This window comes from Pezoporus occidentalis, unplaced genomic scaffold, assembly GCF_034315485.1.
Source record: "Pezoporus occidentalis ecotype Australia unplaced genomic scaffold, CSIRO_AGI_Poc_V1 ctg2, whole genome shotgun sequence".
NCBI classification, from domain to species: domain Eukaryota; kingdom Metazoa; phylum Chordata; class Aves; order Psittaciformes; family Psittacidae; genus Pezoporus; species Pezoporus occidentalis.
This window is the reverse complement of record NW_026913855.1, coordinates 11,954,375-11,973,383: the sequence shown is the minus strand read 5'-3', so window position 1 is coordinate 11,973,383 and position 19,009 is coordinate 11,954,375. Positions and strand designations below refer to the sequence as shown.

At 43.0% G+C, this 19,009-nt stretch overlaps 1 protein-coding gene across 4 annotated transcripts in view; it reads right to left on the bottom strand.

Moving 5' to 3' along the window:
* Window positions 1–18,379, bottom strand: part of DSP (desmoplakin) — a 37,806-nt gene extending 19,427 nt beyond the window's left edge. The window contains exons 1-8 of one of the 4 annotated variants that reach the window (XM_062617860.1): window positions 18,252–18,379; window positions 8,977–9,079; window positions 7,152–7,300; window positions 6,635–6,809; window positions 3,837–3,965; window positions 2,645–2,695; window positions 1,443–1,604; window positions 411–515 (exon numbers count right to left, since the gene is read on the bottom strand). In XM_062617860.1, the coding sequence (XP_062473844.1) occupies window positions 411–515; window positions 1,443–1,604; window positions 2,645–2,695; window positions 3,837–3,965; window positions 6,635–6,809; window positions 7,152–7,300; window positions 8,977–9,003 (798 nt within the window). In that variant the 5' untranslated portion in view covers window positions 9,004–9,079; window positions 18,252–18,379. Of the gene's footprint in view, window positions 1–410; window positions 516–1,442; window positions 1,605–2,644; window positions 2,696–3,836; window positions 3,966–6,634; window positions 6,810–7,151; window positions 7,301–8,976; window positions 9,080–17,686; window positions 18,199–18,251 lie in introns of those variants that run through there. The other 3 variants (XM_062617861.1, XM_062617863.1, XM_062617862.1) reach the window with 3 other exon arrangements.
* Window positions 18,380–19,009: the final 630 nt, after the last annotated feature.

The following is a 19,009-nucleotide window of genomic DNA, read 5'->3' as shown; positions in this document are numbered from 1 at the left end:
TTGCAGAACGTATTTGCACCTGGATTAAATATAAACCCTCAACAAAGGGTGTGGGTTTCTTCAAAAGCATGCCTACTGAGATAGCAGAACAACGACAACATGCCTTCCCACCATAAATTCCACTGCACTGTAGTCAACTCAAGATACAGCAATTTCAGTACACTCAGACAACATTCTAAGCCTTGAATTATTTTTACATGCATCTATCATCAAATTTGATAGCAATGGTAGCTCTCTCAGCTCTTAAGAAGTCTGCTCTTCTTGTGGCCAGCTCCATAAAACATGGACATGCTTTTTGGCAGGCAAACCCTTCTCAGGTCCAAGTGTAGCATTCCATTTGCAGACTTTCACCGAAAACTTTTCCCATGTAAAAAGTGAAGGAGCAAGTGAAATCACACAATCTAACTCACCTCGATTTTGTCTGAAGCAGGGTGCTGGTTGAGTACTAGCTGGTCGCTTTCTTGCTTTAGCTTATTGAGTTCTTTTTCTTTAAGCTCCAGTTCACTCATGCGTTTCTACACAACCAAAACACAGCATTAAACAAGTCCCCAAACATGCTGCACAGGATGATTTACTTAAAAATTTCCAGATAGTTGCAATAATGTAAAATGATCCCTGATAACATTACATAGTAATTCTATTCAGTGTACTGAAGTTAATTATGAAGACAGTAGAATCAAAGAAGGTACACTCTAACCAGGTCTAGTCTCTAGGGCTGCTGCTTCATGGAGCAAAGCATCCAAAGTTCTGCTTTTCCAAGGAATGATGGAAGCAAAAATTATTGCATTTTGCAACATCCAGAATAACTGAACTAAAAAAACAGTACCTCTTTAATAGTGCGAACTTTTACTCCTTTTTCAATTTGGAGATCAGCACCAATATTGGTTAAAGAAACACACATGCTCAATTACCCACAGAAGACAAGGAGCAGTGGAAACTACCTCTGACTGTGCACTCAGTGTGGTGCTGGCAAAACTGCCAGAAGAAGAGAGCAGTTCCCTCTAGTATAGTTCTACTTCCTCGTGACAGACAATCAGGGCCAAATATGAGGACACCCCTAAATCCTACACCGTCCTAACAAGGAGAATCAAACTGCTTGATTCAAGTCCCTCCATTTAGTTTGCCAACATAATGACTGTGTGCACAAGTTATATGTGATTACTGTCCACAGTGGACAGTACTGATAAGCCCAGCTTCCAAAATCAAAAGAAACCATGACAACTAGTTGAATGTGAACACAATCTTCCAATAGGTGTCCAATCTTGACTCAAAATGTTGTCACATGGTACTTAATCCAAAACTGTCAATAAAAGTCCTCAGGAACTTCGAAAGAGTGAAGGATGGACCATCCTGTGATCAGTCCCCACTCTGAGCCAGGCTGTTCCTCCCTCAATATCCCAAAAGAAAACCATGGAAAACCTAGGGAGGTTGAGGTGTCTTACAGAGAAGGCCTCCTGCTTCCTGGAGATGTCAGTGTTTCTGTCACTCCAGTCATAGAGAAGCTCCTCTTCCTCACAGTCATTGATCCACATGATCTCTCTGCTGGTGGCTTGGATGAGGTTCTGGAATTGACGGAGCTGATCCATTCTCTCAAAGGAGTATTTCTAAAACAAATTCCAAAAATGAGAAGCCATGAACACAGAAATGCCTCTGCTAGGTGGAGAAGGGAGGACAACATGCCCCTTTTTTAAATAAAAAACTAAAATAACAGTAAAAGCCATACATCTATAAAACCTGTTGGCAATGGACAGCAGGTAAGGTGCTTGGGTTTACTGAGCTATGAAACCTGCTGGCAATGGGCAGTGGACAATATGTCTGGATTTATAGAACAAAGGGAACCTGAAGTCAGCAGCTTTATTTCAAACACAAGTAACACAAGTGTAGCAGGCATGTAGACAGGCAAGCAAAAAGGCATGGGTGAAAACACAAGAAATGCCCAAACATTTAGCATCACTTTTATCTGCACCTCAATAAATCCTTGATGTTGTAGCAGAACCTTTTACGTAGATGACACTTCATGCAAAGATTCCTTCTCTGTTCTCACATCACAACACACACCCTGTTGCTTGAAATGTGTACAAGAATCAGCTTCCAATCCCAAGTATCATTTGCACAAAATTCTCACTGCATTTTACGTGAAGTCCAAAGCAGGAGTAACACACACCCCTAGACAGAACTTGGTTCTAATCTCACCTTTGAGTAACTTTTTAACCTTCACAAACTGGTCCAGTGGAAGGTGCCCTTGCCCATAGCAGGGGTTTTGGAACTGGTGATCTTTAACCCAAACCATTCTATGATATACAGACTAACTTCATCACTACATTTACTCCCATTATGGAAGTAGAGTTCTACTCTTCACCTGCTTAGTGACCGACTCCCTTCAGCAGGTGCAAACTAGAAACCTTTTTTGTGAGAGTAAGTCAATTACACACCAGGTAATGAAATAATCTCAAGTTCATGACTCAAACTGAACCACGTAGAAACTACAAAGCACTGTCAGCTTACAGCAGAACAGACTTATTTAAATATTCATCTGTTACTCTGCTGAAACCTGAAGTGTCCCTTGACTATCACACTGCTGTTAATAAAGCAAAAACAACGTTCACCATAGAGGGTATCAGAAATGAACACATCTCATGCTTACCAGCAGTCCTTCATATTCTTCCTCCAGCTGATGAACTGCCGCCTTCTCCCGCTGAAACAGAGACAGCAAATATTTAGTGAGCCTTTTACAAGTTGCCTGTTTGCTGGTATCTTCTTCAAACTGTCAGTATCATAATGTTAGAATTACAGGTGGTAATCTGCAAATTCCTGCAAGAGACATAGGTGAAGAGAGATCTGCACCACTGGAGACCACAAGAAGTATAAAACCAAAGGTTGGACAAGATCACTTCCTTCAGGGATGCTTTAGTACATAAGCAAGGTTGCACGTAACCCCTGTAATACCAAAACAGCTCCCAAAACTGAATCACTTTTTGTACCAAACCCCTAGATACCTATGGGAAACCAGCTAGTCCTACAACTAACTTTGGAGATTATGAAGTAGTATAAAATACAATATGAGCAAGAGGCTCTTTTTTTTATTACCTTTTCTAGGACTGGGAACCTGCACAACCTTGGAACTGGTATTCCAAAGGGCCAGACTATCACCTTTCCTATTTGGAAACAGAAAAGGAAAAGGTAGTAACACCCCTTCCACTCTTCAGCTTGACTGAGAGATCAGAGCTCCAGAATGGAGTGCCTTTTCTTTAGATCCAACTCTCTCTGCTCCTGTCCCTGTGAGCAATTAACAGAAAAGAAGAATGGGAATGAAGTAAGACTCCTCTCTCCTATGCCTAGCTGCTGGGCTAACAGGAGATGAAGTTAATCACTGCATTTTCAGTGACTTTTTTATCCAATCACAAAATCCAGAGGGGAAGAGAAGCCTCAGAGAGGCAAAATACAGAAACTCCCTCATTCTCCCTCCTTATTCAAGATGCTGTATCTAAGCACCCACCTTATCCTTTCACTTTCTTGTTTTAATGTACCTAAACAGGAAGTGAGAATAATCATTCTTAGCTATTCTTCTTGCAAAAAACATTGCAACATTTATTTGCCAGCCTTGGTACACAACAATAAAATGTCAAATAGCTACCAAAATTTCATTTTAAAGTTCTGGGGAAAGGAGTGGAACACAAAATCATAATGAAATGATAAACGTTAGGGTTGAAACTGGTTGCTATTGTGACACCACTACTTTCTGAAGAGAAGCTGGAGTACTCAGCATTCCTTTTTGTAGTGAAATACCGGCAAGCCAACGATATAAATCTAGACTAAGCGTCATGTAAGGTAATTACCAGATCTGTTTTGACTTTGTCCAGGTGCCAGCGATAGTCTCCAATAGCATTGTGAGTTCTCCTATGGTCACCAATTTGTTGCTCAATGGATGCTGCATCAAACCCCCATTTCACTAGCTCCATTTCAGCCTAGGAGAAAGAGACAGTATTTGCACTTTCTTTTCCAACATTATTATCTAAATTGGAGCATAAAGGAATTGAACTAAAGGAAACAAGCAGTAGAGAGCAAAACTGTACAAAGGGAAGTTCAGGATAGAGGGTCACAATTTCTTTAATTGTCATCACTTAAACTGTGTGACAGGCTCCCAAAGTAGAAGAAACAAAGTAGAGAAAATATTTAAGTTGCTTAAAAATAGACTAGATGAAGCATGCTCAGTAGTGTAGTTTCCATCTGTTCTCTTTGGACCAAACTTTTCTTTTATGTGCTACAGTACAGTTACATTGTTATCACCCTGAAAGCAAATTATTACTTTATCAAACAGTGCTATTCATGCAGCTCATGTGATAATACCCAGAGTCAAGTTCTGTAGCCCAGTACACTATATTTCCATTTTAATTACACTCATGTAAACTCCAATAACTTCAGTCAAACTAAATGACGAAACCGAAGATACACTGGAATCATTATAGAACATGTAGTTTGTTTTGCATTTTAGCAATATTTATTGCAGGATGCCGAGTGAAAATCTCTAGGAATAGCCTTTGAAAAAAAGTAATAAACCTGGATAATTACTAACTTAATAAACTATCTGACTGCAGTTCTTTTTTTCATTATTTCAAATATTAAAAGCCAATGAATTCACAGTTCAGCTCCTCAAACTCCAAATCGTCTTTTATGCTGTAAAGACACACTCCATCTGTGTCCGAATGCCTGTCTGCACAGGCACACAGTAAAGAAATATGTTTCTTAATCTTGGGTTGGGACCGAATTTGGTAATTACCAGCCTGGAGCCAAATCTTTGTGAGTCAACAGATAACAATAAAGCCCAAACCACACTCAAGCGTAGGGGTTCAAAGGCAGTTTTGAAAAAGATCCAAGAAGCAAAACCACTTTGCATTCAGCCATTTAAAAGTTACGGGACTTTGACCCTTCTCATTGTATTTAAACAGTCCAAAGAGTCTGCAGCAACAGTGGCAGCCCTGGCTGACTGCCAGTACTCGAACAAAGGCTGTCCGTGTTTCACTGAACTTTCCCTAATTGTGCGCTGGAAATTTGACCAACCCTCCTACCACCTGATTCTCCTGTCAGGAAACCATCCAGACAGAAAACAGAAGAACACCGACAGAAAACCACAGCTGCTCAGACCTTTTTCCCACATCTCATCGCATTACTATGGCAAACGTTATCCTAGTCCCAGTGTTAGCAGGTAATGGGACACAGCGAGGCACGAAGGGAAGAAGATGCATGGTGGAAAGTTCAAAAATAATTTTCCCTGAAAAAAAACACCTCAAAAGCCCAACAGGGAACTAAGTGCTTACTAGCCCCACCTCAGCTTTGCCTTAGGGACTGCAAAAGGGAAAAGGAGAGAGCCTTTTACTTTCACAGGAGGTTTTGTGTGGGAACACAGCTATAAAGCACTTGTTTAAGCTCCCTGTGCTTGACAAGGGGGTGTCTGAGCTGGGTGTCATGTGGTGTCTTAGGGAGGTGCTGCATGTTCACCATCTTTCAGCGCTGAAAGCATGCCTAGTGTCTGTTCAATGTCACTACTCAAACTATGGCATGTCTGATGATTAGCCTACTCTCCCCACAGAGTGAGCAGAGCAATCATATCTGCTGTCGCTGCCCAGGCACAATACTTATCCACGTTACCACTCAAGGACTGCACCTCCACTTCCCTGTCTTCCTTTAAAACATGTCACACTGTGGGAGGGCACTGAAAAGACTGTGACCAGCACCCACATAAAACTGTGGCAGCTGTACAGAGCTCTCCCCTTCCTATCTGGTTTACATAGCAGCCACCTAGCAAACACCATAGGCAGATAACAATGACAGGATCACTAAGCAACAACCTAATAAAGAGAGATACAAATAATGTAATTTCAATTCACAAGGAGCCTGCAAAGTATAACTTAAGCCATCTTGTTCCATCCTCCCTGTCCTCAGAAAGGGCTGTCCAACCACAAACACACAGCTTTCACTGCAGCAACACAAAACCAGACTGTGAGCATTCAACATCCATTTTCTACTCCAGGTTACACCATCAACAGCTGTGCTCAGGAAAGTTCATTCTGGAAATGCAACAGATAGCAACTTCAGCATTTCTGTGTGTCTTTCAGAACTGACTTCTGAAAGCCTAGTCCTGTAGCAATCAGCTCTGTCTTCTGGCTCTCACTGAGTTAAGGATAGAATAAAGGCAGGGTACAACTGTAAAATACTGGACAATGGTTAAATCTGTAAATCTGGTCCTATCTGTGTAAAGGGTTAAAATAAATATGAATCATAAAGGAAATCTATGGAAGGAAGGAAGGAAGGAAATATCAGGTGTAATAATCCCTAACACAAACATAGCAATGCCTTTTGTTATGCTAACAGCTGTGTCTCATTTAGCGTTCAAAGCTAACTTCCATGCTTTTTCCTCTACAAAAGAAGACCCCAAATCCATGTTTGCATTTCAGTGGAAATCCACTATATGTTCAATTTGGGGGTGGGGAGGGAGGAGGTACTTGGAATAATATACTAGCATTCATGTGTGCTTTTAATTTTCTACTCTACTGGCACCCAAAATATTACCGTATGTGAGGTGATAGTCATAAAAACCACTAGGTCAGCATTTTCTCTGGGTTTTGCATGGATTTACCTTCTGCTGCCTCATCCAGTTTAAACATTCACTTGTGACACGTTTCGTGTACTCATCCCAGCCTGAGCCACTCTGAGAAGAGTAGCAACCACCACCTTTGGAGCTGGCCCTCCTGGCACGGGGAACACTGATGGCTTTGTACAGGGCACGCATTTGCTCTTGAAGCTGAAGCAGCCTGAAAGGGAAGGAACCACTTAGTGCCTATGAGGAAAACACTCAGAAAACATGAAAACAACACAATTTATCTCTCCTAGTGGACCACCAAGTATTCAAAACAGAGTGCTGAAAGTACAGGCTGTGGAAAACACATGCTGACTATAATTTCATGGGGACAACCATGGTGTGAAATTTTGTAAGAAATACATTACTGCAAGGGCCTTCTCCACGGCAGCAAGCCCCAAAGAGATTTAGTTCCACCTTACCAATTTCTGACACATCCTGCAACATCAGGGAGGGCAAGCACTTGAGATACCACAGACTTATCAGCTACATTCTCTCCCCTGTTCCCTGGCAATACCTTTTCTGATACATGTCACAGGGCTGGCCCATCTGCCTCATCTCTCTGATCAGCCCATCCAGGATATCCATTTGGTCATTTGCCTGCGCAAAACAATCTTCCAGATCTCTGTTCCCTCTAATTTGGACACCATCCCCATATTTCAATTCCTAAAACAAACAAACAAACAAAAACAGACAAACAAAAAGTTAGATTTATTTGAATATTAATCATCTAAGCCTCAGCTTCACTGTTTTAAAAAAGATTTTAGGAGGACTGATTATTTTTAGGAAGCATGATAGTTTTCAACCACTAGGTTTCTGATTGCCAGCTTTAACTGGCAGAAGGCAAATTAACAGAAGACCCACAGTCATCAGAAAGTCCTTATTTTAAATAAAACATGAAAGAATGCTATTAAAACATAGTACCAAACCTTTCCACAAAGAACGGCACAGTCTGACTGATGTTTATTTCAGCAGAACCAAGGCTTTACACAGCGTGCTAAGTTTTTAAGACCTTATGCTTTTGTGTTTAGAGGACAAGAAGCAAACATTGTGCTAGTGGGAGTTCGTGGACATTGCTCCTGTGTTTTCAGAAGTTTCTAAGACTTTCTCCCCCTGCAAAAACACAGACTGCACCCTGTCAGCCTAGGACCAGCTCCATGCCCTGTCACATTTGCATCCCACCTTATCACTCAAAGTCTAGGCAAATTCTTCATGCACCGCCTCAGTGCAGTGGACCAGCATGGTCATGGTGCTTCAAGGAGGAAGGCACGCTATTTGATCTCACCCCACACTGACACAGCCGTGCTTATCAAAACATAACCCAGCTGTGATTTGATTTTGCAAATAAAATATTGATGGACCTCATTACTTTGTCCCGCAGGAAGAAAAAAAAACAAAGTAAGCAATGTATGTTGTGGCACCAAGGTGGAACTAAGCATCACGTTCTTTTAACTTCAGTGGAATAATATTAATCCTTAACATGATGTAGTATTTACTCTGGCATTGATTTTTATATAAACATGCTCACAAACGCTCTATCTCTGAAAAGGAAATGAACTGCTAATAACAGAGTTCATTCCTAAAAGAATTTTCTGTTCACAGAGTGTCCAAAAGCGTGCATTAAATCACATACACTGCCAGAGCTGTGAACGAGTTTTACTCAACAGCAGGATACACTCACCAACCTGCACCTCCTCTGACTTCAGCAGGAACAGAGGACATCCCATGTTCACTGGGACTGAATCTAGAGCCAGTGAATGATCCACCCCAGGCGCTATGGGTTTGTATCAGTGTAATGTACAGCAAAGATCATCTGTATGCATTTGGGATGAAACAGACCAGAAGATTTTAATCAAGTTTCACATACTACTTTAGGAATCATCTGGAAAAATAAAATCAAGGTAATAAAGGTCCTTCCCCTGGTGGTCCAGGTTCATTATGGCCTCAGAAATGATGCCGATATTCTACAGGACACACTAGGAGAGAATAAGTGGTCATAACATTATTAATAGCTGTCTACAGTGACAGTGGTCTTGATCTAAAACTGAAAAATTAGATGCAGTAGAATCTGTCTGAATGGTGCTTTTGTTGTTTTGTTGGGGTTTTTTAATCAAGAAGTCCCCCTTTTCTTAATCAGATACATTTCAGTTTTACTGAACACTGAGTGCAGACAGAAGAGGGAGATGAAAGAGGCATGCTACTCCACTCCCAGTTGCCTCACACAAACAGCTGAAAGGGGAGAAAGGAGATGAAGAAGCAGAGCCTGTGAATCCAGGTAACAATGCAGCATTCATTCTCTGTAATATTCATAATCACTTTTGATAAGAACAAGAAGCACTCACGGGTTGTACTATGAGCTCAGCTCGCATCAGGCAATCTGAACAATTTTGCAAAAGCTCCTGGATGGTGTTCTGGCGTCTGGACACTGTACAGGTCCCATTCTGACTGTTGTGGGGGAGAAGAAGAAGATGAAGTAAGTACAGAGTAATCACATATTTTGAAGACACAAGAAATACAAATTTAGAACAGCTAAGGGAAGGTACATGGGATAATCCACCTCATTTAGCTTCACAGAGACACACACGCTTTATCTGGCCCTCCTGCATGACTGCACTGTAAAGTTCTAATGCTGATTCCATGATGGCAGAGCCACTACATAATTCTGTAATAGCAGGCATGGACTGACTTCACTACAGCACAGAGTAGAAGGTGGAAACTGGCATGCCATAGACAAGAAAGGTGGTTTTCCCCAATACAGGTATTTGTAGCTTTGATTAGTAGACAAAATTTTGGCAGTAGTAACAGTAAGAATGAATTATTAGTGACCTTTGTTAAAGTCAACAGATTAGAGCATAGCCTTTGCATGATGGTATCACATATGTTATCACATCAGGCACTGAATGTCAGAGCATAAGGAAAAACAGGATCCTCTCCTACACAAGCGCATGAGTACACAAGTCCATACAAGTGTACGAAGGGCCCTTTTATCAACAGAAATGCATGAAGATAGCGTGGTGTCTTAAGAAGGAATTGCAGGATGCACAAGTTACTACAAAAACAGATGTAGGGCCTGGAATTAGAGGGCACGCTTTCTTACAAATAAATAAAGTGGGAGTTCCAAGTAAAACTCCAGAACTGAGAACACTAATGGAGGGGGGAGGAGGGAATAAGACAAAGTGGTCATTATTGTTGTCTTGCACATAATCTACTGCATCCATACTGCCAGAAGGTTGCTTTTCCAGCATTTGGGATTCAGCCACCAAAGCGAGCCACTGCTAGTTGAATGTGGGTGAGGTGCTTCAAGCAAGGAACCATTCCTTGCTGATGGAATCAGAGCTCCCAAGCAAGCCCAGGCAGCTCCCAAGTCCAAGCACTTGCCAGTGAAACTAAAATAAACCACTACTAAGAGACGGTAAGAAACTAAGACGCTTCCAAGCCTTACTTAGTTTTCTAACTCCTGTGCTCACAGTAGGTAACCTTTTCCATTACAAATCACTGGAGGTTCAAACCTTCCATACTACATCCTAACATCAAAAAGACTATCCGTTGAAAACTTGTGCAGCTCAGAGCCAGCAAGTCACCTGGATTCAATAGAAATCTTTCCATTGACTTCAACAGACTCTGACTATCCTTTGAAAAAGGAATTATGACAATGTAAAAAGCTCGGCAGAGCTATCCCTGGGAAAATCATTGGAGTGGTGAGAAACATTTTTAGGAGCTCTTTTGCAGTATGTGCAGTTGGTGCTTCAGCTCTTCTTGAACAAGTTTGAGCAACTTTTCACCAGCTTCCCCCAATACCAGGGAATAGACCCCCAAAGACAGAGAAAGAATCACTGGGTGACTTAGAACAAGCTGTACACACGCAACCTCTGGCTTGTAGTGTGACCCTTTGGCTGCACAAATGCTGCACCCTACTGTGCTATGCACCCCTGTGTATCTTGGAAACAGCTTAAAGAAAACAACTGTGAAAAATAATATATGGGTCTGATTTGGTGCCAAGCTTCCCATCAGCTTCCTTTCCTAAATCATTCCTTCTCCTTAGGCATCGCTGTTGTGTTTGGATCTAAAAGTATCTGACTGCATCTAAAATTTACATTTAATTATACCTACAATTATTCTCATGAATGAAACATAATAAGGAAGAGAGAAGAACTTTTCAAGCAATTTTCTCTTTTTAGAACATCAGAAGGGTATTCTTCAGTTGCTTTTTCAATCATCTCCTCACAGCTATACATGCCAGATACCTATTAAAGCTAAAAGAACAAGATGGCAACCAGAATTCTACTGTAATAAATCAGCATATGTCCACTAGCTTTAGTGTAACTTCAGAGACCTCAAAGGCATTACTTTTTTCTGAGAAGAGGTCTAAACAATGGCTGTCATTGTTAAAATGCTAAGAAATTGCAAAGAAAAGTTATTTTCAAATAAATCAAACTACTAAAACAATTCAAAAGATAAAAAGATAGGATTACAAGTATTCTGTGTTCATTCCAATGACGTTTGGATACCACAGCCAGAATTATTGTCCAAGTAATTAAAAAGCTGGAAAACTGAAGACAAGATGCACAAAACTATTTTAAAGGCAGGAGCAGATGCCGTGAAGTGGGAGGCTTAAGTGCACCCTAAAGGCCTGCAAGTTAATTGTTTACAGTTCACAGGGACCTCTGCAAGAAGAAAGCAGCAAGTGCAAGGCCCTCCAATCAAGTAGATAAAGACATAGCCAAAATAACAAAAGCTGGAGCAGTACAAACTGAAAACAGAGAAGAAGACAAGATTTCAGCAATGCTGCTTTTAACACCATGGATGTCAGCTTTGTTGTTAAAGAGCCTTTTTGGTCAAAATATTGAGATCAATACTAGGCTAATGGGTGAAAAGGTAGTGGCCTGTTAAAGGCAGCTGATAACACTGGGCAAGCTAAAGGCTTTCAAATCCCTCAGCCAACCAAATGGGGTTACACAGGGTTACAGCACATACTCAGAGACAGCAGATACCAGTACGGGAGCTGATGTTTGATGGCATAGCTCCATCAAGTCAACAGGGCTCAAAGATTTCAAATCTGAAGAAGATTTGCCTGTACAAATATACTTAAGAAAGGTATAAATCAATTTCTGAACTTAGAAAATAAAAATACTTAGCAAGACAATACCTCTAAAATATATTGATTCATAAATCTTGTGGCACTAGCACAATCTCACATGGACACATGTTCATTATTTTTCACCCATGTGACAGGAGAGTATTTCATAAGCAGTTTAAAAGGCCCTCAGTATAGTATTCCTCTTATTGAAGCCAACAGGCTTTTAATGGGAATAAGTAGATCAAAGCAGAAACCCCAATGCAGCGTAAGCAGACAGCCAACCCTGAGGCAGAAGGAAACAGCCAGCGAAAGGAAAATCATCTTCAACACAGAATATACTGGACCAAAGACAATGAAGCAACCCCTAATCCCTGAACATGCTAGATGGCATCATAATGTGGAGGCAAGAACAAAGCTGGACTACAGTACAACCATGTTACCTAGATCCTCTATAAAAATATATTTATACCCCTCAGAAAGAACGGCATAAATGCTGCAAAACCTCAACAATCCTCACAGGACACAGATTAAGCTGACTATTATAGATGGTATCTTGTCAAGGTCTCCCTTGCTTCATATGATTTTGTTTACATGAAACTGAGTGAGTTTAAAGAAATGTTTGGTCATTGGAACAACTACTGCTGCTATGATGACAATTTGATCTGATTTTAACTCTGGCAGCATCCAAAGCTCAGACCTCTGAGTAGAATCCTGCTGCACCAAACACTGTATGCACACCACATGGTGAAAATACACACAGGTTTTTCACTTGTTTTACTACACCCCTGCAAATACAGCATACATTCCAGTAGAAAGGGTAGGGACTGGAGCCTGGTCTTTTATTAGGGCTTGTAGCTCAAGAGTACATGGACTCCTACTAATAAATATATGCATTTGCAATAATCTTACTATTTGCTGTACTGCTTTTGTTTTGTAAACCCTGCAGAACAGCATTGAGTGAAACAGCCTGAACTGCTTCATACCTTAACTACCTATATGTCCCTACAACTCAAAATGTTAGACTGAGACACTCACTTTAAAGGCAACTCATGAATTTCAAAAAGATGCTATTAAGCTGAGTTCTTTATTAAAATTACTTAGCTTTAATAATCATTAACTATTAAAGGAGCAAAGCAAAACAAAGCGGGGGTTAACATCTTTGTTTTAAAATTATGAGAATACTTCAAAACACAGAAGAATCACTTTAATTTGGGATCTTAAAATGTAGCCCTGTATCTCTTTACTGCCAGAAGAGGCCTAGAAAAGGCACAGCATCTTCACATTGTTGTCATTCTCTACAGGAGCCACCCTGCTTGCTGCATGTCAAAGCAGAACACATCGCTCCCTTGTTATCCTGTGCTCTTGCTCTCCCAGAGAAATGAGAGGACAGCCCAAGCCCTGCTGCCACTGGGATGTGGGGAGGATGGGAGCTGCTCAGACACCTCCCTGAATCAATACACCCCACCAGTCGAAAGATTTCCTAAGTGATAAATTTTGAATGAATGACAGATCCTCTGGTAAACACTTGGCTTACACCCTTGCAGGCCCTACCGAGCTGTCATTCCCACAGAGCCCAAGGGGCGAGGAAGAGAGCCAGCTACCTTCTGCTTTCTCATTTGCCTCCTGCTGGTGCTGAAGACCTGAACACCCCAGCATAAATGCCTGCAGTGTGGAGGCTGCTCTGGTTTCTGCCTTTGTTAGTACACATCAAGAGGTTGCTGTGTTATCTGGGGTGATTAGTGTCTAGAGAAGCAGGGTAAAGGAGACAGCAGCAGCACATCCAGCAGCTCTGCAGTGCCTTCCAGCAGCTTCAGAGCTCCTTAAAGCTTTGGAAGCACAAAGGGGATGCTCTTGGCCAAAAGATCTGCTTTTAACGAAATTAGAATAATCTTTGTTAAATTTTCTGATTCCTTCACAGAACATTCAGCCTTTAAATATTCAATGGTGTTGTTTTGTTTTGCTTTCCCTTCAAAAGTAAAGGAAGCTTTAAAAAAGATGGTATTGCACATCCGAAGTATTGAGTGACTCCCATAACTCAACAATGAGAGCAAAACCATAGCACTTCCCCACACACACACCCCCAAACTTGTTTGAACAAGCAATAGATTCATCAAGGGATTACCTGGCATGCCCAGGGTAGGCAAGTCAGAAGAAAAACCTGACCTGGAATCTCCATTCCCAGCACACAGCCTGCACACACCCCAGGACTAAACCACCACCCATCTGCCACTGCCTGACAGTTGGGTGTGTGTGCCCTGAAATGCACAGGCATATGCTGGCAGAACTGTGGAGAATCACAATATCCACGAGAATATAACCAGAAATGAACATACTACAAACCACCTTTCCCACACACACCAAGAAGGTGAATACAAGCATCAGAAATCATTGAGTTTCATAACTGGGTTATCCCCATATGTCTCTGCTCTTACTAGGATCGTTTTTGGCACACCACGGCCTCATCAAACTAGTCCCATAGAATTACAGAATCATAGAATGCACATAGACTTAAGTCATGATGACAGGAAACCTCCAAACATGTCTGCATCTCACAGGATCTGGCTCTAAATACCATTAGAAACGTGCAGAACTGTAAGAGTCGCTGGTGAGATCTGGTGAAATCTCAAGATCCCTGCAGCTAAGCGTCTTCAGAGCAAGCACGGTTTCACAAGGGATCCTGCCACACCTATTAACAGAAAATCTTTGCACGTTTTCCCATGGGTATTAATCACCAGGAGCACCAGAAATGGCAGGCACCATTTCTAAACGCTATACCTGACCTGCGCAGCAGGCTGCAGACAGACTGCCTCTCCCCACCTCCTGCTCTGGGAGAGGGAGGGACCAAACGCCAGGGTCCACCCTGGACCACGGAAATACACCTTTGCGAGACAGCTGCGACTCAAATCTCAGCCAAATCCTTTTGCCTGACAGAAGTATTTACATCTGCGAAGTCAGTTTTCCCACTGTGCAACACTGTGGTAGAAGAGCTCAAAGGGGATGTTACCACACTAGCCCTACCACCACTCTGCAGCACCATGCAGATCTCTGTGAGACCTATGGAAAGGGCAAAAATATGGCTTTGAGTCTATTCTCCAAGTTCACTTTTTCTGTCAGTTCCTGAAAGTAATGACAGGACATGGAATTTGAATTTCTAACTCTTTTTCTAACTTAAAGCACAGAAGTTACACTACCTCTTATGCAGAATTGTGTGAACTCATTTATTTTCATATCACATGCTGACCATGAATCCTAGGGTTGGGTTTTTTTTTCCCCTAATTTCAGCAATGACAAATAAAACAGCACACCTTGCCACTTTTTTAATCCTCTCACAGCTGATCAGATTTTATCTCTCTGTAGCAAAGACATTGATAAATATTTGACTGATGAATTGGCAGTTTAAGGTGTGTGTGACTCACCGTCAAGCTGAGTATCTGTACTCTGGGCCAAGCTCATCCTGAGTTCCCAAGCCAGAAGAAACCGGGAATGTTGTAAAAGCACCTTGCTGAGCCTAAGGGTAGGGAGCGCCTTATATTGCTCTGTGAGTAATGTAATACTCAGCACAGACTTGTTTGGCAGAATACGCCCCAAAACTTACAAGACTAGACCCTCAGTTGAATCTTACTGCATTTAAAATTAAGGTACAGTAATCTTCCCCATTGGAAAATGAAGCCTCACTTTTGTGAGTTCAGTAATTGCCTCTAAACTTTGGCACTGAAGATGTCAGGCTGAACGCAATTATTAAAACCAGTTCCATAGATGATGGCCCTGATCCTGCCAGTATAACATACACAGAATTTAGTGGATTTTCTGTACACAACACATGAGCAAAATCAGGCTCAACTGCTTTTTTCATTAACTGGTAACAAAACCCTCATTTTGTATTTTGGGGCAAATTTTAATTCAAATCAGCACTGGTTAAAAATAAACCTATGAAATTCAGTAAAGTGCAAACACACATACTATTTTGCAAAAAAAAAAATATTTAAAGTATTTTGTATGGTCAGATCTTTTCACATTATGTATTTTGATGTCATTAACAGGGGTCTTTAGTTCCATGCAGAAGCATCACAACGAAGTGAACAGGAACTTTCATTGCAACTCTCTGTGCCAAATGCTCCTTTCCAAAAAGGAAATATAAATACTATCTTATAAAGAGTAAATGAAAGATTGTTGATATAAGGTTGTTAACCTCCTGATCAGGTCTGTCCTTCCCACTCTTGTTAAACTACCACTGAATACTAAAGTAAAAAGAGCCCAGCAACTATGGGCTGGTTTAAAATATGTTACAAAAGATAAAGACTGCTAAATTAAAGGTATGTGTTTCTCCTTTAGTGAAAGTCAGGAGTAATAGGGAAGTCACTCTAGTGAATCCAATATAGTTGCACTAGTGTAAAGTCTGGAAAAGAACAGCCAGAAGTAGGATGTTCTGCCATTAATTTTTCTTGTCTATCTCTTTTAAGCAGTAAGGGTATTTGCAATGGAGCACCACTAGCAAAACAAATCCTCACAAATGCAACACAGCAATAAAATTTTGGTGTCCTAGTATGTGCACTCTCCCATGGTATTGAACTGTTCTAATTATGCAGTGAGAAACAGGTATTCTCATACTACTGTAAGTAGACATGCTATAGTTTCAATTTATCGTAACTAACTTAACCTGTGCACACACCAAACTGAAAGTCAAATGCAGAACTAAAACTAAGAACTGGGCAAATTAATAAAAAAATAGGCAGAATGAGAGTTTTGTCTAGTATGTCTAGCAACAGGTCTGACATACCCAAACAGAGCTCTCTGCTCTCTGTGATAGTCCTCATTCTCTACAGGCATTTACAGATCTGCTTGATATAAAAAAGTCTGCCTATTCTCATCTGCTGTTTATTTACTGTATGTGTTTCTCATGTTTCTGCAATCCAATCACGATATACTACCCATAAAATTAGGGCTTAAATTTTAACACAAATTACATGACAGCACTTCCAAATCAATTCCTAAGTCAGCAGCATCAATAATAAGGCCAATAGGTTTAATAAAGCCACTCCACACATGAAAAAGAATAATGGCCAGCGATGTTTGATATAGGTGCTTTATCATACACCAGTGCTGTTTCCTTCAGTGTCTGTTAACTGCTTTTCAGTCCCATGAACTCCCAGCCGAGGGGATTAACGGAGAAGTCGTCATGACCACTGCACTTATTTTTCATACATTCAGAGTACCACCTTGCTCCAAAACGTCTTTGCCAGAATTGATCTGCACAGATTGCTGGTACAGCTGTATCCATGAAAGCAGGCGTTCTCCAAACCAGGATTCACAGTTGGAGCCCTCCTACAAGATCTTGACTGTGCTTGTAGCAACAGGACAAGTAGAAAGTTGAAAAGGTGGAGGGGAGGCGTGCAGCCTGATGTTGTTCATCACCCATCATTGCTCCCCAGCCACCAAATGTTGGGCATCTCTGTGTAAAATATTATGGCCTTAAACTCCCGGGCCTTGCACAGGCTAGAAACAAACTCAAAAATTAGTAAGAGAACGATTCCCACTAGTTAAAATTATTTAATATGCTTAGTTATGCAACTGCTGGGGAAGACAGTGAGAACTGAGGCTGGAAGTATGAGGTGTAGAGCAATTTACCTCAGTACAGCCTGTTCTGCGTCACCAGGCAAAGAGGGAGTTTATCAGCAGAGAACTGTGGGGTCAGTACAGCCAGCACTGATGCATTTTACACCCCAGAGTGCAAAGGGGAGCATTAACCATTCTGCTTTGTATCCTGTCCCTCCCTTCATGGAGAGTCCCCACCAAAAGCTCTGGGAGTGTTTTAGGGTTAGAATAAAAGCTCCTCGCTTGCTTTTAAAAGCCTTTTAGAAGTTAGTCTCCTCAGGGATTGAAACCGCGAGCAGGCTCACGGCAGCTCTCCTAAGACGGCCCGAAGGAGTGCGGCGGAAGCCGGCGGGTCTCGCTGCCCCATCCCGGCCTGCACCTACCCGTATCCGTCGGAGCCGTACTCCCCCCCGTAGGTCTTCTGGTAGTAGTAGGTCTTGTGGGTATGGGTGCCGCCGCCACCGCCGCTCCCCACCACATGGGAGCTCATCTCGTAGCGCAGGTCGGTGCCGGACTCTGCCCGCGCCATCCGGCCCAAGGTGTTGATCCGCGGGTGCGAGCCGCCGTTGATGCTCATGGCGGCGGGGGAGCGCGAGGGGCCGCCGCCCGAGGGGAGAGGGGACGAGGGGGAAAGCGACGGGGAGACTGACCCGGACCCGACGGGGGGAAAGGCATTCACCGCCGGGACGCCCCGCCGCGGTGCCGCCTCTCCCTCGCAGCCTACCGAGGGACGGGGAAGGGCCGAGCGCTGGGGATCACGGCGGCGCGCAGGTGAGGGGAGTGGGGAGCAAGGGTGCCGCGCCGTGAAGCGGTGTGCGGTGGTGTGCGGGCGGCCGGGCGGCGGCGAAGGCTGGTGGCGGCGAAGGCTGGTGGCGGCGGCAAGAGCAGAGGTCCCGTCCCGTCCCGTCCCGTCCCCTCCCCGCCGGCAGAGGAAAGGCGAAGCCACACCTTTCGACGGCCGTTTTAAGCGGCGCTCCGGGGCGTGGAGCCGCCGCCACCGCCTCGCCTGCGTCCTCCGCGCCTCCTCGGCGGCCGCCTCAGGTTGCTCCGCCGCACCGGCCTCCGCCCCGCCGCACCCGGCCCGGCCCGGGCTCCCCGCGGCAGCCGCCCGGGCACCGCAAGGCTTCTGTCAGTCTCGCACCGGTGTTTCCACGTTCCTGCCCTCCCAAGTTGCCAGTGGAGTTTGGAGCCCATTAAAACCTTCCTCTGAACCTGTGTCATACCGGCCTGTGCTTTACCTGCGGCTGCCACAGAGGCCTCGGGACACAGGGCGGACGGCGCAAGGGTGCCCACAACGCCAGGCACCCTCATGCCACTCCGGCCAGCAACCAGCGCCTGGACAAGGCATCGCTGGTTAAATCGGCATCAAGGATGGGTCCTGTCTGCTGGCCCTCTGTCCCTGTGCATCACAGGGCTGGCGTGCTCCTGTGGAGCACGGCGTAAATGTTTGTTTCATCAACTCTGAAATACGCTGGGTCCTGCATGTGGGAAAGCTGTCGGTACTCCAAGCCCAGTGCGTTTCTGAAACACACCTGAAACTTTTGCACCAGCTCATGACTGTTTTTGCGTGTGTAAATGAGGATATCCAGTAGCAGGTGTTTAAACTGACTTTTTCCCTTAGTTTCTCTTGATTTCTCTCTTCTGGTGCTCTGAAAGTTAATCTTTACTCTTTAAAAATAAAAAAATAAATTAGCCAGATCCTAGAC